Source organism: Artemia franciscana, chromosome 15 (genome assembly GCF_032884065.1).
Source record: "Artemia franciscana chromosome 15, ASM3288406v1, whole genome shotgun sequence".
Classification (NCBI taxonomy): Eukaryota; Metazoa; Arthropoda; class Branchiopoda; order Anostraca; family Artemiidae; genus Artemia; species Artemia franciscana.
In genome coordinates, this window is record NC_088877.1 from 8,452,034 (window position 1) to 8,473,406 (window position 21,373).

General features: G+C 33.9%; 1 protein-coding gene across 1 annotated transcript in view; it reads right to left on the reverse strand.

Annotated features, from left to right (window-relative positions):
• LOC136036005 (choline O-acetyltransferase-like) overlaps window positions 1-21,373 on the reverse strand; it is a 181,730-nt gene that overhangs the window by 122,646 nt on the left and 37,711 nt on the right. Inside the window, exon 2 of the mRNA XM_065717922.1 lies at window positions 6,792-6,820. Within this exon, the coding sequence (XP_065573994.1) occupies window positions 6,792-6,794 (3 nt within the window). The 5' untranslated portion in view covers window positions 6,795-6,820. The remainder of the gene's footprint in view (window positions 1-6,791; window positions 6,821-21,373) is intronic.

The following is a 21,373-nucleotide window of genomic DNA, read 5'->3' on the forward strand; positions in this document are numbered from 1 at the left end:
TAGGCACATTAAAGCATGATATAAGGTACCATCACGCTTTTTATTCTCACTTAAAATCCGAATAACTTGGGGGATAGAAAAGAAATGTCCATCTGAATAATTTTCACTGGCAGGATCGTAGAGAAGCCATACCCAGTGTTTCACCGATTCAATAGACAGAGCACTTACTGAACATATCCCCCTTTTTATCTTTAGGTTCCCCCTTTTCACACTCTGTATCATAATGTAACTGAAACCTCAGTCTTTAAATGCTCGTTGGCCCTCTCAAAAATGTTTTTCCCCTTGTTACAGGATATTTTCTCTTTAAACTGTTAAAATATTCTTTAGGAAACTCTTCCCCTCCCCGACCCTATTAACTGCCAAATCACTCAAATGTATCTTAATAGCGTCCTTTTAAGGGGGTGTATGCCCTACCTCGAGGAATGCTCTAAGGACTGCTTGAAGGCCCTCTAAGCCCGTATTGAAAGAGAAGCGTTGTACACTTTTACACCCCATCAAATCTGCATTATATTTTAACCCTCTTTCCCCCTCCCACCTTTTAAGACAATTTTTATTCAAATTTTATTACATTTAAATCTAAATTTTCTATAAATAAAAATACTAATCCACCCCATTCTCATTATTATTTTCTTCTCTATTAAAAATGGTACCCATCCAATCTGAGAAAAAACCCTTAAAATTATGCGAGTCCGTGTGAAATGTCCGCATTTCTGTTTTTGAAGTAATGCGAGTACGCATCACCCGACTTTATATAAAAAATATTGTTGGTGCGATAGATGCTTTCTTTCTATCCCACCCGCCCACCTAGAGCTTGTGTTTTTCAAGAAGTGTCCAAATCTTGCTGACATGGGAGTGTGCTATTTCCACCGCATTCTATAGATACTACCACTTGTAAGAGTATTAAATGGGTCTCCAAACTCAACTCTAAGAAAATAAATATTCCGCACAATTGTATCAAGTAGATGCAATTTAGGCGATACAGGAGGTGAGCCGACATCACTTTGTTCTGGTTACCGTATATTACTGCTAGGGGCGGGCACTGTTCATATAGCACTCTCGTGACGTCGCTTTGTGGCACTTGCACTAACAGATTGTCTAAAAATTCAGCACCGAGGCTGACATTCCTCACGAAAGTAGTTAAATCAAAGCTGGGGAAAAGTATACTATGTCTCAACCCGAAACTATAATCCCCATAAATTCACTTTCCATTTGGGCCGTATATAGGTCTTCGGGGAATTCTTATGGTAATACCAGTATGTAAACCTAGAAAATAATGAGAGCTTATTAACTCATTGAAAAACCCTCGATTTCAACCTATGAAAGAATTTATATTAGATTGAAAGAAAATAGAATAGTTAAGAACGACCCTTCCGATGTATGGAGACCACACTATCACCTATAAGTTTTAATGACTTTAGATGGGCAAAGTAACCCTTTGGATGTATTGATGCCTCACTTCCAGTCAAGAATTTAATGATCTTACATGGATTTCCAAAGTGATCCTTCGGATCCATAGTCCCCACACTATAAGCTAGAAATTTTAACTAGAAATTAACAGATAAGTGTGAGTAGAGTTTGCCCTCTTTACATTTTAGGTGTTATAATGTTCTAATGAGTCTTAAAACTTACTGAGGTGGAGTTGGTGTCCATTTCCTGGGTTTACTCCAATCTGGCCAAAAGAAGGTCTGCGAATCAATCCTCAATTATATGATTAAAACCCTTTTTGGTTGTGGCCTGGAAACTGAAAAAAAAAGTCTACTCTCTTGATACATTTATGATTTTAGGCTGTGAAAAGAGATTGTTAATATGCTGAAAAGGAATATCAATATAAGACCCCCAAATCCCCTTCTTAGAGGGAGCATTAAAATGTTTTTCAGCACTAGAATAAATTATTTTAGAAGCAAGATGATCTTAGCTATTTCCTCTTTTATTAACCTGAAAGGAATGTCTTGTTCTTAGCGATTTCCCTGGGGTATCCCTTCATAACTATAGTAAGGGTCTCTGATATTTTCCCCAATTATTAAGTTGAAACAAGGAACCCATTATTAACCTTGGGATTAGAATAGTCAAATCTTGTTCTTAGATATAATAGTAGAGCGCTTTTCAACAGTAGAATACATGATCTGAAAAACACCTGGTTTTCAAAACATTACTAATAGGACTGAGGGGGTCCTCAAAACTTTCAAAATGGCTCCTATAGTAAACTAAAAGGAATTTGCTACTTTTAAGAATGGGTGGTAGAATTAGCGTTCTTAATTTGTTCCTGATATTTTTTTTCAAAATGCCCTTCAAAGCTTGATAAGAATGGTTTGCTTTTAGGATAGGGCGATACCATTTAACCCCTCTCTCAGAGGCATTGAACACGGGCTCTCTCGTGGTCCTACTATCTCAGGTTCTTGCCTTTGTTAGAATCTTAAATTAAAGTATTAGTTTCAACAAAAACATACCTTAGTTAAAAAACAGTACATTTTTCAAGAAATGTCAATAAATTTACACTTACTTTAAGATTTACAGCTCCGCCTTGCATGTTGGCATTTGAATACTCAACATCTTTGCTATTGGGCTGAGAAAGTATTGAAGACTCAGCAGCTTTACTGACCTGGCGCTTGAGGGTCAAAGGGTCACATCATGGTCTTGTACGGGGTTCGTTGGTCTTGATGGATTGGCAAATGTGATGACTGAAGGTCTTGAGCACACAGCATTCTCCTTGTTTTGCTGGTAGACCGTGAAAGGGTCTGCATCTTTGCTTTGAAGAGTGGCTTTTGGGATTTTTGGAGGAGGCGGACATTGTTTCAAATTGTCCTTAAAAAATAAAACTTTTTCTCATGTGGTAAAAAACTATATCTTATTTCAAAGACGTCCCCCACTCAAATTTAATTTGCCCTCATTGAAACCCCGCACACACATATCTTGACGGCTGAGTGTCCCTAAAATTTTTTTTTAGCAATATGGGACTATTGATGGCAAATGATGTGAAAACCCTCTTCTCTATGAGGAAATTAAAATTTCTTAACCTTAGTACGGCGGAAAATTTTGAATGGGTGAATAAAAAAAGCTAATCATTTTTGCGTTTTGTTCTTGCTATAATATAGTAATGTAAATCTATTCTTCACGCATCTTCACTTGAGCTTTTATTCTTCACTTGAGCTTTTAGTAGCTCATGCATAGGTGCTCATGCCTTTAAGCATATCATCAAAATTCTTGTAATAGCATTTTTGTTCAAATAGCTTAAACATTTAAAATTTAATTTATATCATTGCATCCCACTCCTTCTATATTGATTTTAAACCATAGTTTTCAAGCCCTGTGATAAAAGAAACTCTTTCAAAGAAAAGTAGATAATTCAATCAATCAAAAATAGAATTAAATACTACGGCTAAGTGAAGGCGAGTTATATAGCGAATATAGAAAAGAATGGGGTATTTAACAGAAAACTTTGAATTAATGAGTACCTCTGATTGTATGTATTTTGATTCCGTGATTAAATTTTTGAATCTATTCTCTCTACAGTTTAGTAAAAAAAAAAAAAAATACGCCCCACTTTTTCACGATTAAGTAAAAATTATAGGTTATGTTGACTGCTTAAAATGGAAGTAGTTAGATATTTTGATTGCCCTCCTCAAGAATCGTTGATTAAGTTAAATCATGACTCCTGAATTTGCAATTCACTTGTAATAACTTAGCCTTTAAATTTGCCATGTATTAAGAAGCCCTTTCATGTAATTATCAGAAGAGCAGCTGACCATAGAAAATGTGCCTTTACAGGATGGAAGGTATCATTAACAGTTTAATCCAGCGTAATAATTTTTTGCCTTTTTTTACCCCTCTGCTAGAATATGCTTGAATGCGGTTTCAATAGGGAATGTATATTTTGCGAAAAAATTACATTACCCTGTCATTATGAGAATTATGCAATAGCAGAAGAGAGGGATTGTAGATGTTTATGTAATGTATAGAATTATATTAGGTTATAAATCTGCATATGCGCATCGTATTTTTGATTGGGAGAGGGGGTATAGAAAGAGAGGCTTACCTGTTGACATATTTGAAACCTATAATTTTTGTGAAAATTCAAGTGTGTAACCTTCAAGATCTTATGTAAGACTGATAAAATTTTGGTTTGAATTTCTGTTTGTGTACCCCCTGGGCACAAATAGAATTACCAAGTTTTCCGTTAGAATAGTCGTGGATTAAGTTTCTGTTTTCTCTGAAATAGCAGGATATTAACAAGCCTTTGTTCCATAAACTCAATGCTCTCTACAACAGTTCTCCACAAAGAAAATGGCGGAGAATTTGTTAAAACGTAATGGCAGAAAAGTATTCATATATTGGGATAATGTAGGGCCATCCCCTGACTTGGGAGAGGCCCTGAAGGTTTTTTCGTGGCCCTCGTGGGTTTCTTAAGTAATCAGAAAAACCATGACTTAACAATCTTAGAAATTCTGAAGTAACGAAGTCATAAAGGTTTTTTAAGACTCCATTTTGTAACAATCTTAGAAATCCTGATGTGAAGTAGCCATTGAAGGTTTTTTAAAGAATTAAAGATGAATTGCCCAGGCTCTTATGCTTTTAATAGTAACAATAAATGAAAACAAGATTTGATGGGGGCCCCTGAAGGGTTTTCCCCACACCCTTAGTTTTTTAAGTAATTAACACCTGCATCTCTTAGAAAACACTCCCTATTACGTAACAACCAAAAATAAATAAAACCTATTACGTAACATTCACCTGTCATGTGTAGTCACCCAAGGGCACTGGCAGCTTGTAAGGACGACCAGGAGGGTACTGGCCGCTTAAAGTGCCTATGCCATTACTACTGGTGCTCATCCCTGTTCGTGTTTGGTATTACCCATAGGAAGCGTATGTTTTTGTTGGTTCAAAAGTGTCATTGAAAAACAGCTCACACGCTAAATTTAAACTTACGAACATAATTTAAAAGGTCGTTTTATTTTTAAATAGTAAATAAAAAATATGTTTTTTCAGCATAAAATAGAATAAACATTCAAGTTTTAAAGAACACAGATTTTTCCGTATTTAAGGGGAGCTGTAACCTCTTTAACCTCTCACTCTTTAAGCAAAACTTTTTAGAACTAATAAAGGCTGCTTATTCTAATTAAACGGCCCTTCCCCTTGTGTTTCAGGAGTCGTTTTTGGAGTCGGGTAAAAAGTCAAACTTTAGCATAATAAGCAAGGTATTGAGAAGGGAGCATCCCCCCTAAAAAGGAAATAATTTCTTTTTAAGTTTTAAGGTTGTCCCTTCCTTACAGTAAAAAAAAAATGTTTTTAAAATTTAATTTATGATCGCTTTTCAAAAAATACTGAGAAGTCAGCCTCCTTATCTATGGAGAATTCCCTCCGTGCAAAATGTCTCCATAGAAAGTCCCTCACGGGTAACACCCGCCTGGGAAATTTCCCTGGCCAATTATACCCTCACCGAACATGCCCCATGGAAAATTATCCTTAGCCTACTTTCATTTGATTTTTTTTTATATTTAATCTCCGACCATTATTCTAATTTTGCCAAAAATCTTCCCTTATATGGAAAATTTTTCCTGTAACCCCCCCCCCCTCCTCAATGGAAAGTTTCTCCTCAAAAGATTTTTCCTTAGAGAAGTCATCCCATAACAATTTAACACGGTATTTTCCGTCCTTAAGGGGTACTTAAGGCAGCCCCCCCCCTGCCCGGACCCTCTGGATCATCCACTGTATGACATCGTTTTGCATCTAGAAAGATTTTTTTTATTGTTTGCTGGTAATGCAACACAAAACTGACGGAAAGAGACAATTAAGCAATGCTAGAACTTTTTACTCAGAAGTGATTGTAACTTTGTATTACCCATGTGCTTATTTTTATCATTGCAGTAAAGCGTTCGTGACACTTCTGCTACGGATTGGTTCTGTAATTTTTTTCTACTGTTTCCTCTTTTTTTGTATTTTTTAAATAAAACTTATGCAGCTGATTGAAAGCAAATGAGAAGAAGCTGCAAAAATGAAAACACTGGTCTGATTCCTAATTAGTTCCTTATTAATTAGTATGACCTTTTCACAACAAATTAATTGTTGATTTAAAATCTATATCATACACTCCATAAAAGTTGAAGTTTGGCGCTAATTCCAAATGTCATGACCAAGTCAAAGACGACAAGATGAATGTGTGAACCGGCCTTAACCTTAATTACTTCAAGCTTCTAGAAACCTACATCCAGGGGAAATCCAAATGAGATTGCAAAATCAAAGGGTCCTTCTTTAAATCTGGTAGTAATTCATCCATTACATGTCTTGGCAGAGGTTTATAAGACATGTACTATTATCACAAGCATACAAAAAAGTATTGCGCGCAGATAGATATAGAAATCAAGACAAGCATGCATAGATGCACATATACACAAGTGATAAAAACTTATCGAGCAATCGTTGAAATTATCTGCCAATGATGTTTTACCCTTTATCATCAAATAACTTGACTGACAATTACCTTTTACGCTTCTAAGCAGTTGGGCTTGAAATGAGGGGGCATTTGGCCAGTACTCCAAATTTCTCTACTCTTCCCTACCTTTCTATAAATAGTTTACTTACCTTTAAAATTTTTCGGTATCTATCGCGCAAAGTTTTAATCCCTCCCCCCCCTTGAAAAAGGCTGGTATTATTATCTCCTCCAAGATTTTTTTTTCTTAAATGTTATAACCTTTTTGAGTATCTCAAAACGTAAATAACCCCAAACTCAATGTTATATTTATGAAATTAGCTAGTATATTTTGCGCCATGAAAAAATAAACTGTGGAGGTTCTTACCATCTTCGAAAGTCCTTTGGTAATGCAGTCTGCAAAGAGATAACAGAAAATAAATCATAAAATAAAATGCAAATAAAATAGAAAATAAAAAATGCTTGGTAGTCAGTTGTTTGAGTTATTGACTTAGATTTAGAAAATTGAAGAAAAAGGTGGTCTGCACACAACTTACTCAAAACATTGTGTTTTAGTTTATGTATGCCAGAAATTTAGGCATCATTAAAAAGTTAAAGCAATATTTTTTCTCTGATTGTGTTACATCTTCAGTATTTTTGCCAGCTCACTCTAGTTTCCTTTTGAATTAAGTATTAGTTTGATGTAGACAAAAACCTAAGGTATTTGATTTAGTATTGGTGTTGTTAATCTCATATAGTTTCAGGTTAATGCGAGATTGAACGTTAATATAAGGTAAATGTTTTTATATTTGACTTAACTTTTTCCCGTAACGGTGTTATATTAGTCGCAGAAAATGTTATCATTGATCCATTCCTAAGCCATTTCTCAGGGGAGAGGGGTTTGGACAATTCCTACTGGAATACAGCTCCTAGCTTTTCATTCGGAAAAGCTCCAAATAATATTAAAACGTTCACTTTAGAGATATAAGAATTTGAATACCTTTGCAGGGGTATTTTGATCTCTTATATCATTTACGAGGGCAAACTGATTTTGTTAACCAATCAAGTTTATCTTGCAATATGATTTTATTTAAAAAACAAAAAAAAATTACTAAAACGGCGCATTTGCGATGCTACAGCTAGATTTTCACGCATAATAAAAGGTATGCAGTAAAAGAGAACATGGAAAATATTGTTCAGAATAAAGATGGGTTATCAAATATGTTTTAGTGAGCTGTCTTTCCTAGCACAAGATATCTAGTTCCTCTATTTTGTAGAGTCTTTTTTTTTCTTTTTTTTTTTAATGTTAATTGTATCCAATAGTGATGTAAGGCCAAATTCAAAGTTTCTTTACGGTGTCAACTTCAGAGGCAGTTTTTATCCTTTCGGATTTTTCTTTCCTGATTGTGCAGTTCGATTTATCTAGCTCTGTACATTTTCATTTTCTTCCCGTTCATTGTCTCCTTTTTTCTTGTTAAGACACTAACCTTCAGAAATAGGTCAAATCACGAAATAACAGAATTCCCAATATTGTCCATGAGGGGATGGGGCCTGCCTTAAGCCCCCCTTGAGGACAGAAAATACCTTGGTAAATTGTTAAGGAATGACTTCTCTAAGGGAAAATCTTTAGTTTATTTTTTGTCATTCTAAAGTGGTACAACCCAAAACTAGCTGAATGCTAACATAATGCTTTGTATCAGTTATGTCGCGCTAGCCTATGTCATAAAATAAACTGCGAATACCGCAATTAGCTATGTATGTCTTTTAAATGTTAACCTTGATATTTAATAGCTGTCTCAATGGGTCCTCTAAAGAAGCTCCTTCGACTTCTTAGAATCATGATGCTCCTAGGAGTCATGTTTGTATAGCTTCTGGAATTTCAAATATGATCAAACAAATAACCGGCTTTTCTTACGTCGATTTTCTTTTCAAATCCTACCCCACGCTTCACTTTTGGGAAACAAAGCAAATGAAATCTTTTTTTTAATTTAGAAATTTTTGATGTTTTTTATTTCTTAATTTTAGAAAAATTAGATTTTTAAGATAATTTTTTTCAATTTTGAATTTTTTAATTTAGTTTAATCTCAATTTTTAATTAATTTCGATTAATTTAATTAGGTTCTCTGATGCGTGTATATTTCTTTTTGGCAGAAAGTGATCGTGTCAAACCATTGGTCCTAGAATATCAGAATAGGGTTCATTCAAGCTAAGTTCAAACTTTCTAGGCAAAATAAGCATATTAGAATTGAATTTAGCAGTCTCAGTTTTCGGCCTGCATATCCGATTCACAGAACGTTGGACACTGCCTTACAGACAACTGCCCTTTCCTGCTATTTTGTAGCACAAAACAACAATTTTGGCTCAAACTGCTCCAAATGCTATCAGAGGGAAAATTATGAGGTAGCCGATCGACTTGAAACTATTGAAAATATATTTATTCAGTTTATTCGTTTCAGAAGTTTTGTTTGTTATGCTGGTGTCTGACAAACATTTTAGTAATTATTTTTGAGCTTTATTTAACAGAGTTGAAGGTCTTAAGCCTCAAACGGTGAATTTTAGGTGCAGATTTTTAATCATTAGTTCAGCTGTCAGGTTACTATTAATGGCAGTGATTTTTTAATTTCCCTATATTCGAGTTAATACTTTTTTTTTTACTAAATTTATAACAGGACCCAATATTGATGCTCTTGGGTGACAGTTTCCCTATAATAGCAGGAGTATCTGATAACATTCATACACGAAACCTAAGAGTGTGGGTGGAGGAGGGGATTCTCCTATGAAACGATCAAACATTTTGTAATATCAGACTGTAAGTAAGGAGCGACGTGGCTCAATAGTAACCGAAACTCTAAAAAACGGAACTATGATATCAATACACTTATCAAAAGAATTAGCTTATTATGTTGATTGCAAGATTCATTAAGTTTATTGTTAGTCATCAAAGACTGTAAGCTTGAGAAAATTTGCCTGGTTTTCAAAAATGCAGAAAATACTCTCTAAAAGCCAAAGAATCTTAATGAAAATCACACCATTAGATTCAGAATGTCAGAAAATCTAAACATAAAGGTTTAAAGCTCATATCTGAAAAAATGTGGACTTTTGTATTTTTGTCAGAAGAAAGACCAGGGATGCGTGTTTATTCGTTGTTTATTTTTTAGAAATGGTCATATAGAATCAATAGTCCTAAAACAACGGGAGTCAATAATTTACAACGAAAAACTCTTCAAAATAGTCTCCCCGCAAGGCTCCGTGGCCAAGAAAAGAACAGGAGAGAAACAAAACAAAAGAAATGTACCAGCAGAACATTTTTAACGCACTGTATTACACCTTCAAGGGATTCAATAAAAAAACATAACAGAAAAACGCACAAAAATGAACAAAAAATCCATCTCCCACCAAATAAATATCTAAAACCACAAGTTAAGCAAGGGAATAGGGCTTGATTTCAAACATTTAAATAGAATGAACTGAATTTAATCTTCTAGCCGTCATTAAAAAAATCTGAAAAAAAAAACTTCTAGCCTTCACTAGGTTCGTTTTCCAGATCATATTACAAGCTATTTGAAGGTTGAAGTCAGACTGCAATGATAGATAAATGAGGAATTTGTAAATCATTAAGTATACGGCCATTGTGTTTAATAAAATAAAGCCATTGGTGGACAATACGATATATATAACATAAGACAGGGCAGTGGGGTGGTGCCCCAGCAGTTGGTAAATTGAAAAATTCCCATTACTTGGTAAATATATTTGCTTCATTTCAAAAAAAAAAAAAAAGATTTCAGCAAATCCCTATAAACCTTTAGCGTAAATAGTAGGGGATTGAGGGAAGTCCGGCCACTCTCTAGGATAATTCCCACATGCTTTGAGCCTTAGTGCCACCATTTACTTTCATTTGAAAAAGCTTGTTTTTTAAGTTTAATATATGAATACAGTACTTATTGCACTAGATCCTAACTTTGTCTATTTATTTTATGTTACCTATTACATCCTTAAATACCAAAGAGTGTAAAACACAAATAAAGTTACAAAAAGTGCTCCAACAAACCAGGCAGAGCATCGATATACGGAACTTATTTAGGATTGTTTGCATTCCTAAGAATAAAGAACGTGGTAAATAAAAAAAAATTTTAATTTTCTTATATAGATTTATTAATTTATTTTAACGAAACTTTATATCCTACTTATTATTTAAGATCATTCCACGCTCAATGGTCATGTAGGCTTGCTGACTCAAGGCAAGACGTTTGACAGTTAAATGGTGTGATGAGTTTGCTTCATAATAAAGCACTTCTACTTCTTCAAAAATGGGGAAATTTTTTCGCATATAGTGTTTGTTGTTTTGAGATTAGGATGAACAATTTTTCTTAATTGTTTTTGTTATATTAATTTACTTTCACCCCCCATCCTCGAGCATATTTTTGCTTCTAAAATAATTATTCGATAATCTTTTATTCGGCAAGCTTTTATTCTTCCGTAAAACAATTCTTTGGTAATTCTTCGAGCAAATTTTTGCTTCTAAAATAATCCAGATGCTTTGGTAATCTTTTATTATCCACTCAGTTAAAAAACTGGTGGCCACTCAACAATCAAGTCTTCTCTACAAAATTATAAATAAGATAATTTTTATCCCCCTCATAACACAACTGAAGAATCTGACTTCACGGATTTATTGCCATCAAGCACATAATCTTTAAACATACCGCCGAAAATCCTAGGCTATAACAAAACTTTAAGCTAAGACCTCGTAATGACTTTCGGAAACAAAAGTAATCCCATGAGAATTGAGAGGGGGTTAAAAACTAAAGATGCAGGGACTGCACCAAGCCTTGAATATAGCTAAAAGTATGTAGTATTTCAAAAGTGGTAAGTGTGACAAGATTGTGATTATTGAATATATTTTTGTATGTCATTTCGATATGTAGTTTAAAGACCCTTGGAGCCAATCAAAGCACAACCTATTGCATCAGCCATAATTGTAAGGTACGTACTTCTGAAGACAAAATTAGGCGTGCCACCTCTTGCTAATCACCATACAGAGCAGCACTACGCCTGTGTTAAAATTTAAACAAACACAAATAATTTGAATATATCTCTGGATCCCCTCTCATAAAACATAACTGCCGCTAAATTGTAATAAGAAATATTTTCAGAGCGCTAGAAAACCTTAGCGCAAAGAGCAGGGCTGTGAAAATGGTAACTCCGTGATTTTGGGATAATTACTGTTTGTTCTAAGTTTTAGTGTCATTCTTTAATTTGATTAAATAAAAAAAACTAGTTTTTTAAATGAAAGTAAGGAGCAACATTAAGACTTAAAACGAACAGAAATTACTCCGTATATGAAAGGGGCTTTTCCTCCTCAACGCCTCGCTCTTTATACTAAAGTTCGACACTTTCTCTTAACTCTATTTTTAAAACAGTAAGTAATTTTAGCGTAAGGAGCGGGGTGTTGAGGAGGAAAAGCCCCTTTCATATACGGAGTAATTTCTGTTCGTTTTAAGTCTTAATGTTGCTCCTTACTTTCATTTAAAAAACAAGTTTTTTTATTTAATTTCTGAACGTTTTTGAATTAATGCATGTTTGATTTTGGCTCTCCGCACATAAATTATTAAAATTAAATCTGTATATTAATTTTTTTTGGCTAAATGGCTTTCTCTTAGTTTTCGTCAGACGATTTTGAGAAATAAGGGTTGGGGAAGGAGGCCTAGTTGCCCTCCAATTTTTCGACTACTTAAAGAGGCAAGTCGAACTTTTAATTTTTAACGAACGTTTTTATTAGTAAAAAATTTACACAACTTAAGAATTAACTTACGTAACAAACTTCTATATTCTTATATGTTTATTATGTAAATGAGGGGGTTTTCCCCTCGTGAATACCTCGCTCTTTACACTAAAGCTTAAGTTTTGTCCCAATTCTTTAAGAATGACCCCTGAATCAGAAAGGCCGTAGAATAAATAGTTGAAATTACTAAAGATACTTTAGCATAAAGAGTGAGGTATTTAGGAGGAGAACAACCCGTCATATGCGTAATAACCTCTTTTAGTTTTAACTTTTAATGCTACTCCTTACTTTCAATTGAAAAAACTTTTTCATGTTTATTTTTTCTTTGTTTTTTTTATAGTAATGCTAGAAAATCCAGCACCCTTTTCATTGAATTTCTCTTCCCCCGTGTTATATTCCTCCAAGGAATGATGATTCCAAGGAATGACATTCTAGGACCACTTGATCGATATGATGACCCCTGGGGAAAAACAACAACAAATAAACACGCACCCGTAATCTGTCTTCTGGCAAAAAATACGTAATTCCACATTTTTGTAGGTAGGAGCTTGAAATTTTTGCAATCAGGTTCTCTGATACGCTGAATGTGATGGTGTGATTTTCGTTAAGATTCTATGACTTTTAGGGGGTGTTTCCCCCTATTTTCCAAAATAAGGAAAATTTCTTCAGGCTCGTAACTTTTAATGACAAAGACTAAATTTAGTGAAAATTATATATTTAAAATCAGCATTAAAATCCAATTCTTTTGATGTATCTTTTAGTACCAAAATTTTGTTTTTTAGTGTTTCGTTTACTATAGAGCCGGGCCGCTCCTTACCGCAGTTCGTTACCACGAACTGTTTGATTTGAGAAAAGACGTATTATTTTATTTAGTAATACAGAAGAATCAAGAAGACGATGTAAAACCGAATTATTATTCAGTTTAAGGTCGCTAATACTTTTAATTATTTAAACAAATATCCGAAAACGAAGTTTTTCCTTGAAAAGTAAAGGATATATCAAACTAAATATCAGCATAAATATAAACCAATAATAATTCAAAATCAGAACGACCAGTAATCATTTTTAGAGAATAAATAAACCTAATAAAAACTAAATACAAACAGAAATTGATTAAACAATTGTAGCAAACAAACATACACCAGGTACTAGTAAAAATTAAAATAATAAATCTTTAAAAAAATAAAACTCAAATTTAGTATGCAAATAAAACTTTGGAGAAAACAAAAATCACTACAAACAATAGTTTGGCTATTGTCCCCACTCCCCGTCCCCCTTTAGACTGTAAAGTCTAAACTCTACTGTGTCATTAGCGTTTTGCTAATAACTCTTTTGGGTTTTGAACAGTCTTGGAAAGAAGTAATAAAATTCCAATATAATAACAAATTACAATATTCCAATATAAATTCTATTTTTATTCATGTAATATTTATTTATATATAACTTTTATATATGTTGTACTAACTACAAACGAAAATATTTGTAATATAATTTAGTTTCTGTAAAGTGCCATGACTCAGTAGGCTTTAAACTTTTATAGTTAAGGAAGGGTGCAATAGGCAAATTCTTGTCTGAATGAGAATGAGCGAGTGCAAGTAAGGAAGTGATTCTGAGTGAGTGAGTGAGTCTGAATGAGTGAGTTGAAGTATGTGTGAGTGTTAGCCTCTCTCTCAGTCTGACAGTTTTTGAAACCTCTATTTGTATAAGTACCTTATATTCCCTCGTGTCATAACTTACAATCCTTACCCTCGGCTATGGGGAAGGGTTCAGCGCCGGAGCCATTGGTATATGATCTTTGGACTATTTTGAAAAATGTGGTTATCTCAAAATTTCAATCAAATACATTTGGAGATAAGAGGGCGGGGGCTAGACGCCTTTCAATAATTTTCTACGCTTAAAAAAGCAAATCGAACTTTCAATTTTCGATCAGATGCGCGTCTTGTAAGGTTCATACAGCCACCCCTTCTATAAAACCTTCTTTACCCTCGTGGCATAACTTAAAACACTTACACCTGGGATCTTGAGAGTTGTAAGTGTTTGTAATTTGAGTGTAAGTATGTGTGCGTGTGAGCCTCCTTGTCAGTCTGACAGTTTTTAATACAAATCCTTCCATAAGAATCTTGTATGCCCCATCCATAACATACAATTTTTAAACCCAGGCTCTGAGGAGGGGTTTTACGCTGGAGTCATTGATATGATCCCTGAACTATTTTGAAAAAATGGCTATCTCAAAATTTCGATCGAATCTATTTAAAAAAGCTGAGGCGTGGGGGAGCTAATTGCCCTCCATCACTTTTGGGTCTTAAAAAGGTACCAGAGCTTGCAATTCCAATCTAATGAGCCTCCTGTAAAGTTAATAGGACTCTTCTATAAAAACCTAATATGCCCCCAGGACATAAATTACATTACTCATCAATGGACTCGGGGGGCTTTGTTGACCTGTAGTTTTTGTTATCTGATCTTGGGAATATTTTGAACAAAATTACTGTAATCAGACGAATTTGGGGCAAAACAGGCCTTGGGGGAGGGGTAGTTGCCCTCCGATAATTTTTGTCTATTATAGAATTCACTGGAGCTTCTGATTTCAAGTGAATTAGCCCCCTGGTAGGATAATACGATTCTCACTAGAAAACAGGAAAAAAATTAAATAAAACCAAAAACATTGAAACATTATGACTTTTACTCAAGGCAACTCTACAGTATGGCCTTGGTACTTATGGTTGACTAGCTTTCATAGAAGATATTCACAAATTCTTAGCATATTTTTGCAAATGTACAAAAATTCTTCGCAAACCGAACACTTCGTGGTAACGAACTGTAGTAAGGAGTGACCCGGCTCAATAGTAAACAAAACTCTAAAAAACAGAATTTTGACACCAATAGTTACATCACAAGAATCAAATTTTTATAGTGATTTTTAATATATAAATTTTCAACAAATTTCATCCTAACCATCAAAAGTTACAAGCATGAGAAAAAACTTTCCTTGTTTTGGAAAACAGGGGGAAACACCCCCTAAAAGTCATAGAATATTAACAAAAATCGCATTCAGCATATTAGAGAAACATAATTTGGAAATTTTGAGCTTATATCTACAAAAATTTGGAATTTCATAATTTTTGCCAGAATAACAGGTGTGTCTATTATATATATATATATATATATATATATATTTTTACTTTTTTTCTTTTCCCCAGGGGTGATTTTATCGACCCAGTGGTCCTAGAATGATGTGAGAGGGCTCATTCTAGAGAAAATGAAAAGTTCTAGTGCCGTTTTTAAGCGAACAAAAAATTGAAGGGCACCTAGGCCCCTTTCCACGCTCATTTATTTCCCAAAGTCAACAGATCAAAACTTTCAGATAGTCATTTTGTCCAGCATAGTCGAAAAACCAATCAATATGTCTTTGAGGACCACTTACTCTCTCACAGTCCCTGGAGCAGGGCTGCAAGTTACAAACTTTGACCAGTGTTTACATATAATAATGGTTATGGGGAAGCGTGCAGACATTTTTATAAGGATATTTTTTGTCGGAAGGCGGGGGGGGGCAAGGGGAAGGGGTCAAAGGGAAAGATCTTTCCATGGAGGAATTTGCCAGGGGAAAACAGAATTTCCATGAAGGGGGCGCAGAATTTTCTAGGATTATTTAAAGCAAAAAACAATGAAAAAATGAACATGAAAAAGTTTTTTCAACTGAAAGTAAGGAGCAGCATCAAAACTACAAACGAACAGAAATTATTCCACATATGAGGGGTTCATCTCCTCCTAAATGGCTCACTCTTTGCAATAAAGTATTTGTAGTAATTTAACAATTTATTCTGTGATCTTTGTGCTTCAGGGGTCATATTTAAGGAATTAGTAGAAAATTTAAGCTTTAGCGTAAAGAGCGAAGTATTAACGAGGGGGCAAATCCCCTCATATACGTAATAAAAATATACGAATATTGAAGTTCGTCACGTATGTTAAATCGTAAGTTACGTATATTTTTTACTGATAAAAACGTTCATAAGAAATTAAAAGTTCTAGTAGCCCTTTTAAGTAATTAAATAAAAAAATAAGTTTTTTTTTACTGGGAAGTAAGCAGCAACATTAAAACTTAAAAAGAACAGAAATTACTTCGTATATGAAAGGGGTTGCTTCCTCATCAACGCCCCGCTCTTTATGCTAAAGTTTGACTCTATCTCTTAACTCTACTTTTTCAAACAGTAAAAAACTTTAGCGTAAAGAGTGGGACGTTGATGAGGAAGCAGCCCCTTTCATATACGATTTAATTTCTGTTCGTTTTAAGTTTTAATGTCGCTGCTTACTTTCCGTTAAAAAAAATTGTTTTTCTTATTTATTTTCTGAACATTTTTTAAACAATGGACGTTTTGATTTTGGCTCTCCGCAGATGAATAATTAAAACAAAATTTGCATATTTATTTTTTGGCTAAATGGCTTTTTCATAATTTTGATCGAATTATTTGAGAGAAAAAGGAGCGGGGGAGGAGGCCTAGCTGCCCTTCGATTTTTTGGTTACTTAGAAAGGCAACTAGAACTTTTAATTTTTTACGAATGATTTTATTAGTAAAAGATATACGTAACTTACAAATTAGCTTACGTAACGAACTTCTGTATTCCCATGTTTTATTACGTATATAAAGAGGTTCACCCCCTCGTTAGTACCTCGCTCTTTACACTAAAGCCTAAATTTTGTCGCAATTTCTTAAGAATGACCCCTGAATCACAAAAGCCATAGAATAAATAGTTTAAATTACTGAAAATACTTTAGCGTAAAGAGCGAGGTATTAGGAGCAGATGAGCCCATCATATGCGTCATATTTTCTGTTCATTTTAAGTTGTAATGCTTCTCCTTACTTTCAGTTGAAAAAACTTTTTCATATTCATTTTTCCATTGTTTTTTTTTTTTTTAAATAATGCTGGAAAATCCTGCGCTCCCTTCATGAAAATTTTCTTCCCCGATGACAAATTCCTCCAAGGAAAGTTTCTCCAACACATCCCCTTCTTATCAACCCCCCACAACCTAAAAATCCCCCCGAAAACGTCTGTACACTTCAAAATAACTATTACTATATTTAAGCACTGGTCAAATTTTTTAACTTGTGGTCCCTCCCACGGAGACTGTGGGGGAGTAAGTCCTCCACAAAGACATAGTTATAAGGTTTTTTGACTACGTTGAATAAATTGGCTATCTCAAAATTTTGATTTGGTGACTTGGGGACAATAATTAGCGTGGGAAGGGGCCTAGGTGCCCTCCGATTTTTTTTGCACTTAAAAAGGGCACTAGAACTTTTCATTTTCGTTAGAATAAGCCCTCTCCAAAGATTCTAGGACCAGTGGGTCGATATGATCACCCCTGGGAAAAGAAACAGAAAAAAACAACAAAAAAACAAACCAACAAATAAACACACATCCGTGAACTGCCTTCTGGTAAAAAATACAAAATTCCACAATTTTTTAGATAGGAGCTTGAAACTTCTACAGTAGGGTTCACTGATACGCTGAATTTGATGGTGTGATTTTTGTTAAGATTCTATGACTTTCACGGGTTGTTTCTTTCTATTTTCTAAAATAAGTCAAATTTCCTCAGGCTCTTAACTTTTGATGGGTAAGACTAAACTTGATTAAACTTATATATTTAAAATTAGCATTAAAATGCAACTCTTCTGATGTCGCTATTAATATTAAAATTCCATTTTTTACAGTTTTGGTTACTATTGAGCCGGGTCGCTCTTTACTACAGTTCGTTACCACGAACTGTTTGACCAAAAGATTTGAGGACAACGAGGCCTCCTTTTGCACCCCTTTTTTCTCAAAACTATCCGATCAAAACTAAGGGAAAGCGCTTTACTAACAAAAAAAAATATACAAGTTTCGTTTCAATTCTTCATGTGTGGAAAGACAAAATCAAAATCAAAAAGAAAAAAATCGTACAAAATTAATAATCTAATGTTCTTTTTTCTGCAAAAATAAGAAATGGAAGCGCTTCAGGATTATCAAATCTTAATGATATTCTTGGATAATATACGGACAGATTATAACTTTGTATTAGTTATTTTCGATAATGGGTGATAAACTTTTTGTGTATGTTAACTTTATTTCATAGAAATTAGTTTTGAATTATAGCTAACTATTACTCAGCTTAACATCACAGTTAAAAACGGTAGTTCTAGTGATAGCTGACAAATTTCTCTTCAAAGTAGTTTTTTATTTATTTTTTACTTCTTCAGTGTTAAAAAGAGTGAATGTCAGAAAAAACCCTGATGATTTGTTTCCTCCCTGTAGGTGTAGGCTTTCGTATTTTTGTTAAGGTCCTTTTTAAATATTGAATAAAAAAGGAGTTTTTTTTTAACTGAAAGTCAGGAGCAGCATTAAAACTCGGAACAAACATAAATTATTCCATATGAGAGGTGTTGTCCCTTTCTTACCCCTCGCTCATTGCGCTAAACTGTTTTAGTACTTCTGAGTTAACAGCCCTTATGCTTCAGCTGTTGTTCTTTAAGTATTGGGATTAAATGTTTAAATTTAGTCTAAATAACGAGGGGATGAGGAAGGGGAAGTCCTCTTTATATACGGAATGATTTCATTTCATTCGAAGTTTTAATATTGCTCTTTACTTTTAGTTGAAAAAACTTGTTTCTTTTTATTCAATTTCTGATCGTTTTTCAAATCATACCCAGGCCTAACCAAAATAAGATGTGATCTACCAACACCATAAATACCCGATTTCTTGTTGCTTAATTGTATATATTGATCATTGTAAATTTAATTGGTAGCATCCCGCTTTTAAAATTTTTGTGCTTATGAATTAAAATGTTGGATTATAATTAAAATCAAACAGTTCGTGGTAAAGAACTGTATGTAAGGAGCGATGCAGCTGAATAGTAACCGAAACTCTAAGAATCAGAGACTTGATGACAATAAATACATTAAAAGAATTGGAATTTGATGCTTACTCAATATGTGCAAAATACATCAGACTTAATGGTACCAATCAAAAGTTCCTAGCCTTAGAAAAATTGCCAAATTTCTAAACAAAAGGGGGGGGGGTACATCCCCAGAGCATCAAGTGATCTTAATAAAAATCACTGCAGCAGATTCAGCATACAAGAGATTCCAACTTTAGAGATTTCAAGCTCTTATGCACAAAAATGTGGAAATTTGCATTTTTTGTCAGAAGAGAAATCACGGCTTTGTTTTTATTTGTGTTTTTTTTCCAGGAGTAATTGTATCGAACCAGTCATTGCAGAAGATCGAGAGAGGGCTTATTTGATCGGAAATCAAAAATGCTAGTGCCCTTTTTTAAATTTTCAAAGTTATTGGAGGACTCAATTATTGGAGGGAACGCTCATTTTTCACCAAAATCTCCCGATATAAATTTTGAGATAGTCATTTCGTTCAGGAAAGTCGAAAAGCCTAAAAACTATGTCTTTAAAACTGAATTACCCCCCACAGTCCTCAGGGGAAGTGTTACAAGTTATGAACTTTGTCCATTTCTTCGACATTGGATTTTTTTTTTTGACATATTTTGGTTATTGGGAAGCATACAGACGTTTTCAAGATGAATTTTCTGTTGGTTGGGAGTGAGGGGTTTTGCGGTAGGATCTTTCCTTGAAGGAATTTTCCTTCAAATGGAAATTTTCCTTCAATGGGGGAAGGAAATTTTCCGTTGACGATCTAGTTTCCAAGCATTTTTTTGAAAAGAGATAAAAAATTAAATAAAAATAATTTTGTTTTTAACTGAAAGCAAGGAGTAATATTACAACTTAAAACGAAAAGAAATTCCTACGTGTATTAGGGGGGGGAGTCGCCCCCTCGCCATTAAACAGTCTTTGTGATTCAAAAGTTATTCTTAAAGAACTAGAACAAAATTCCACCACTTTTTAAAAAGCGAAGTATTGACGGGGGGGGGGGTGACCCCTCTCATATACGAAATCATTTCCCTTTGTTTTAAGTTTTGTGCTGCTCCTTACTTACATTTAAAGAAATTATTTTCATTTCATTTTGTACAGAATTCAAATGCTTAGTCAAAATTTCCGATGAACAGCGATTTTATTGAATAAGTTCTCTAAAATATTTTCACCACTGAAGTATAAATACAATATGTGCATACATATATTTTAGTACGTCGAAAAATTGTATATAAACCGGAAAAGAGAAATGTTACTTTTTGAAATCGCTTAGAATATAGCTCTAGGTGGAAAATGTCAGCCCCCTCCCCCAAGAATTTTTTTTTGCAAGATTCATGATATCCTGCCTCACATAAAAATCCTATTCGATATATTGATTGTTAGAAAAAAACCGTGTTCTAATGAGCTTAAAAATTAGCAAAGTTTCTTGCTGCTATTGTCATTGGTAATGTTTTGCCTGAGTGGTTCTAAAATACCTGAATAACAGCGAGAATACAGGGGATCGTAGGTTGTTCTTTTTTTTCTAAGGAGCCTAATTAAAGGATCACAAAATCACCGAATTTTAACTTTAGAAATCAATAAACATTCACGAAGCGAAAAGAGGAGAAAAGAGAATAAAGAGGTGCCAAAACAGAAAACAAAATAAGGGTAAAAAAACTTTTCAACCCATTGTTTACCTTATCCTCTTTTCTGCACTTATTTTTGAATATTTTAGATGAACAGAAGTGACCAAAAATGAGAGTTTGCCTTTTACTTTCGAATGTCACTGGCTAAAGAGCCTCATTTTCGGTCCTTCAATGGTACAGGTCAAAAAACCTTGCATAAGTAATTGTAACTAACTTTAACTGCTCCCTCTTTTAATATTATTAATTTAAAAAAATATTGTCCATAAAAGAAGTTTCGCAAATAACAGTAAAGAGCTACATTAAAGAAAAGTTGATCATGAATAATGTCGTATAATTTTTCAATTGTAAAATTACAATAAATCACTATAAACAATTAAATGAAACCCAAAACGAATAGAAATAACAATCAATAATTGAGTCAAGTTCTCTAAAGACCAAAACATAATTTGCACTTTACTGAAAAACAATCCCTATTTCGAGCTACTTGTTATTATCTCTCATGTCATAAAATCGAGATAATAAAATCTACGTCACAACCAAAATCGAACAGTTTGTGGTAACGAACTGTAGTAATGAGCGACCCGGCTCAATAGTAAACGAAACCCTAAAAAACGGAATTTTGATGCTAAAATATACATCAAAAGAATCAGAT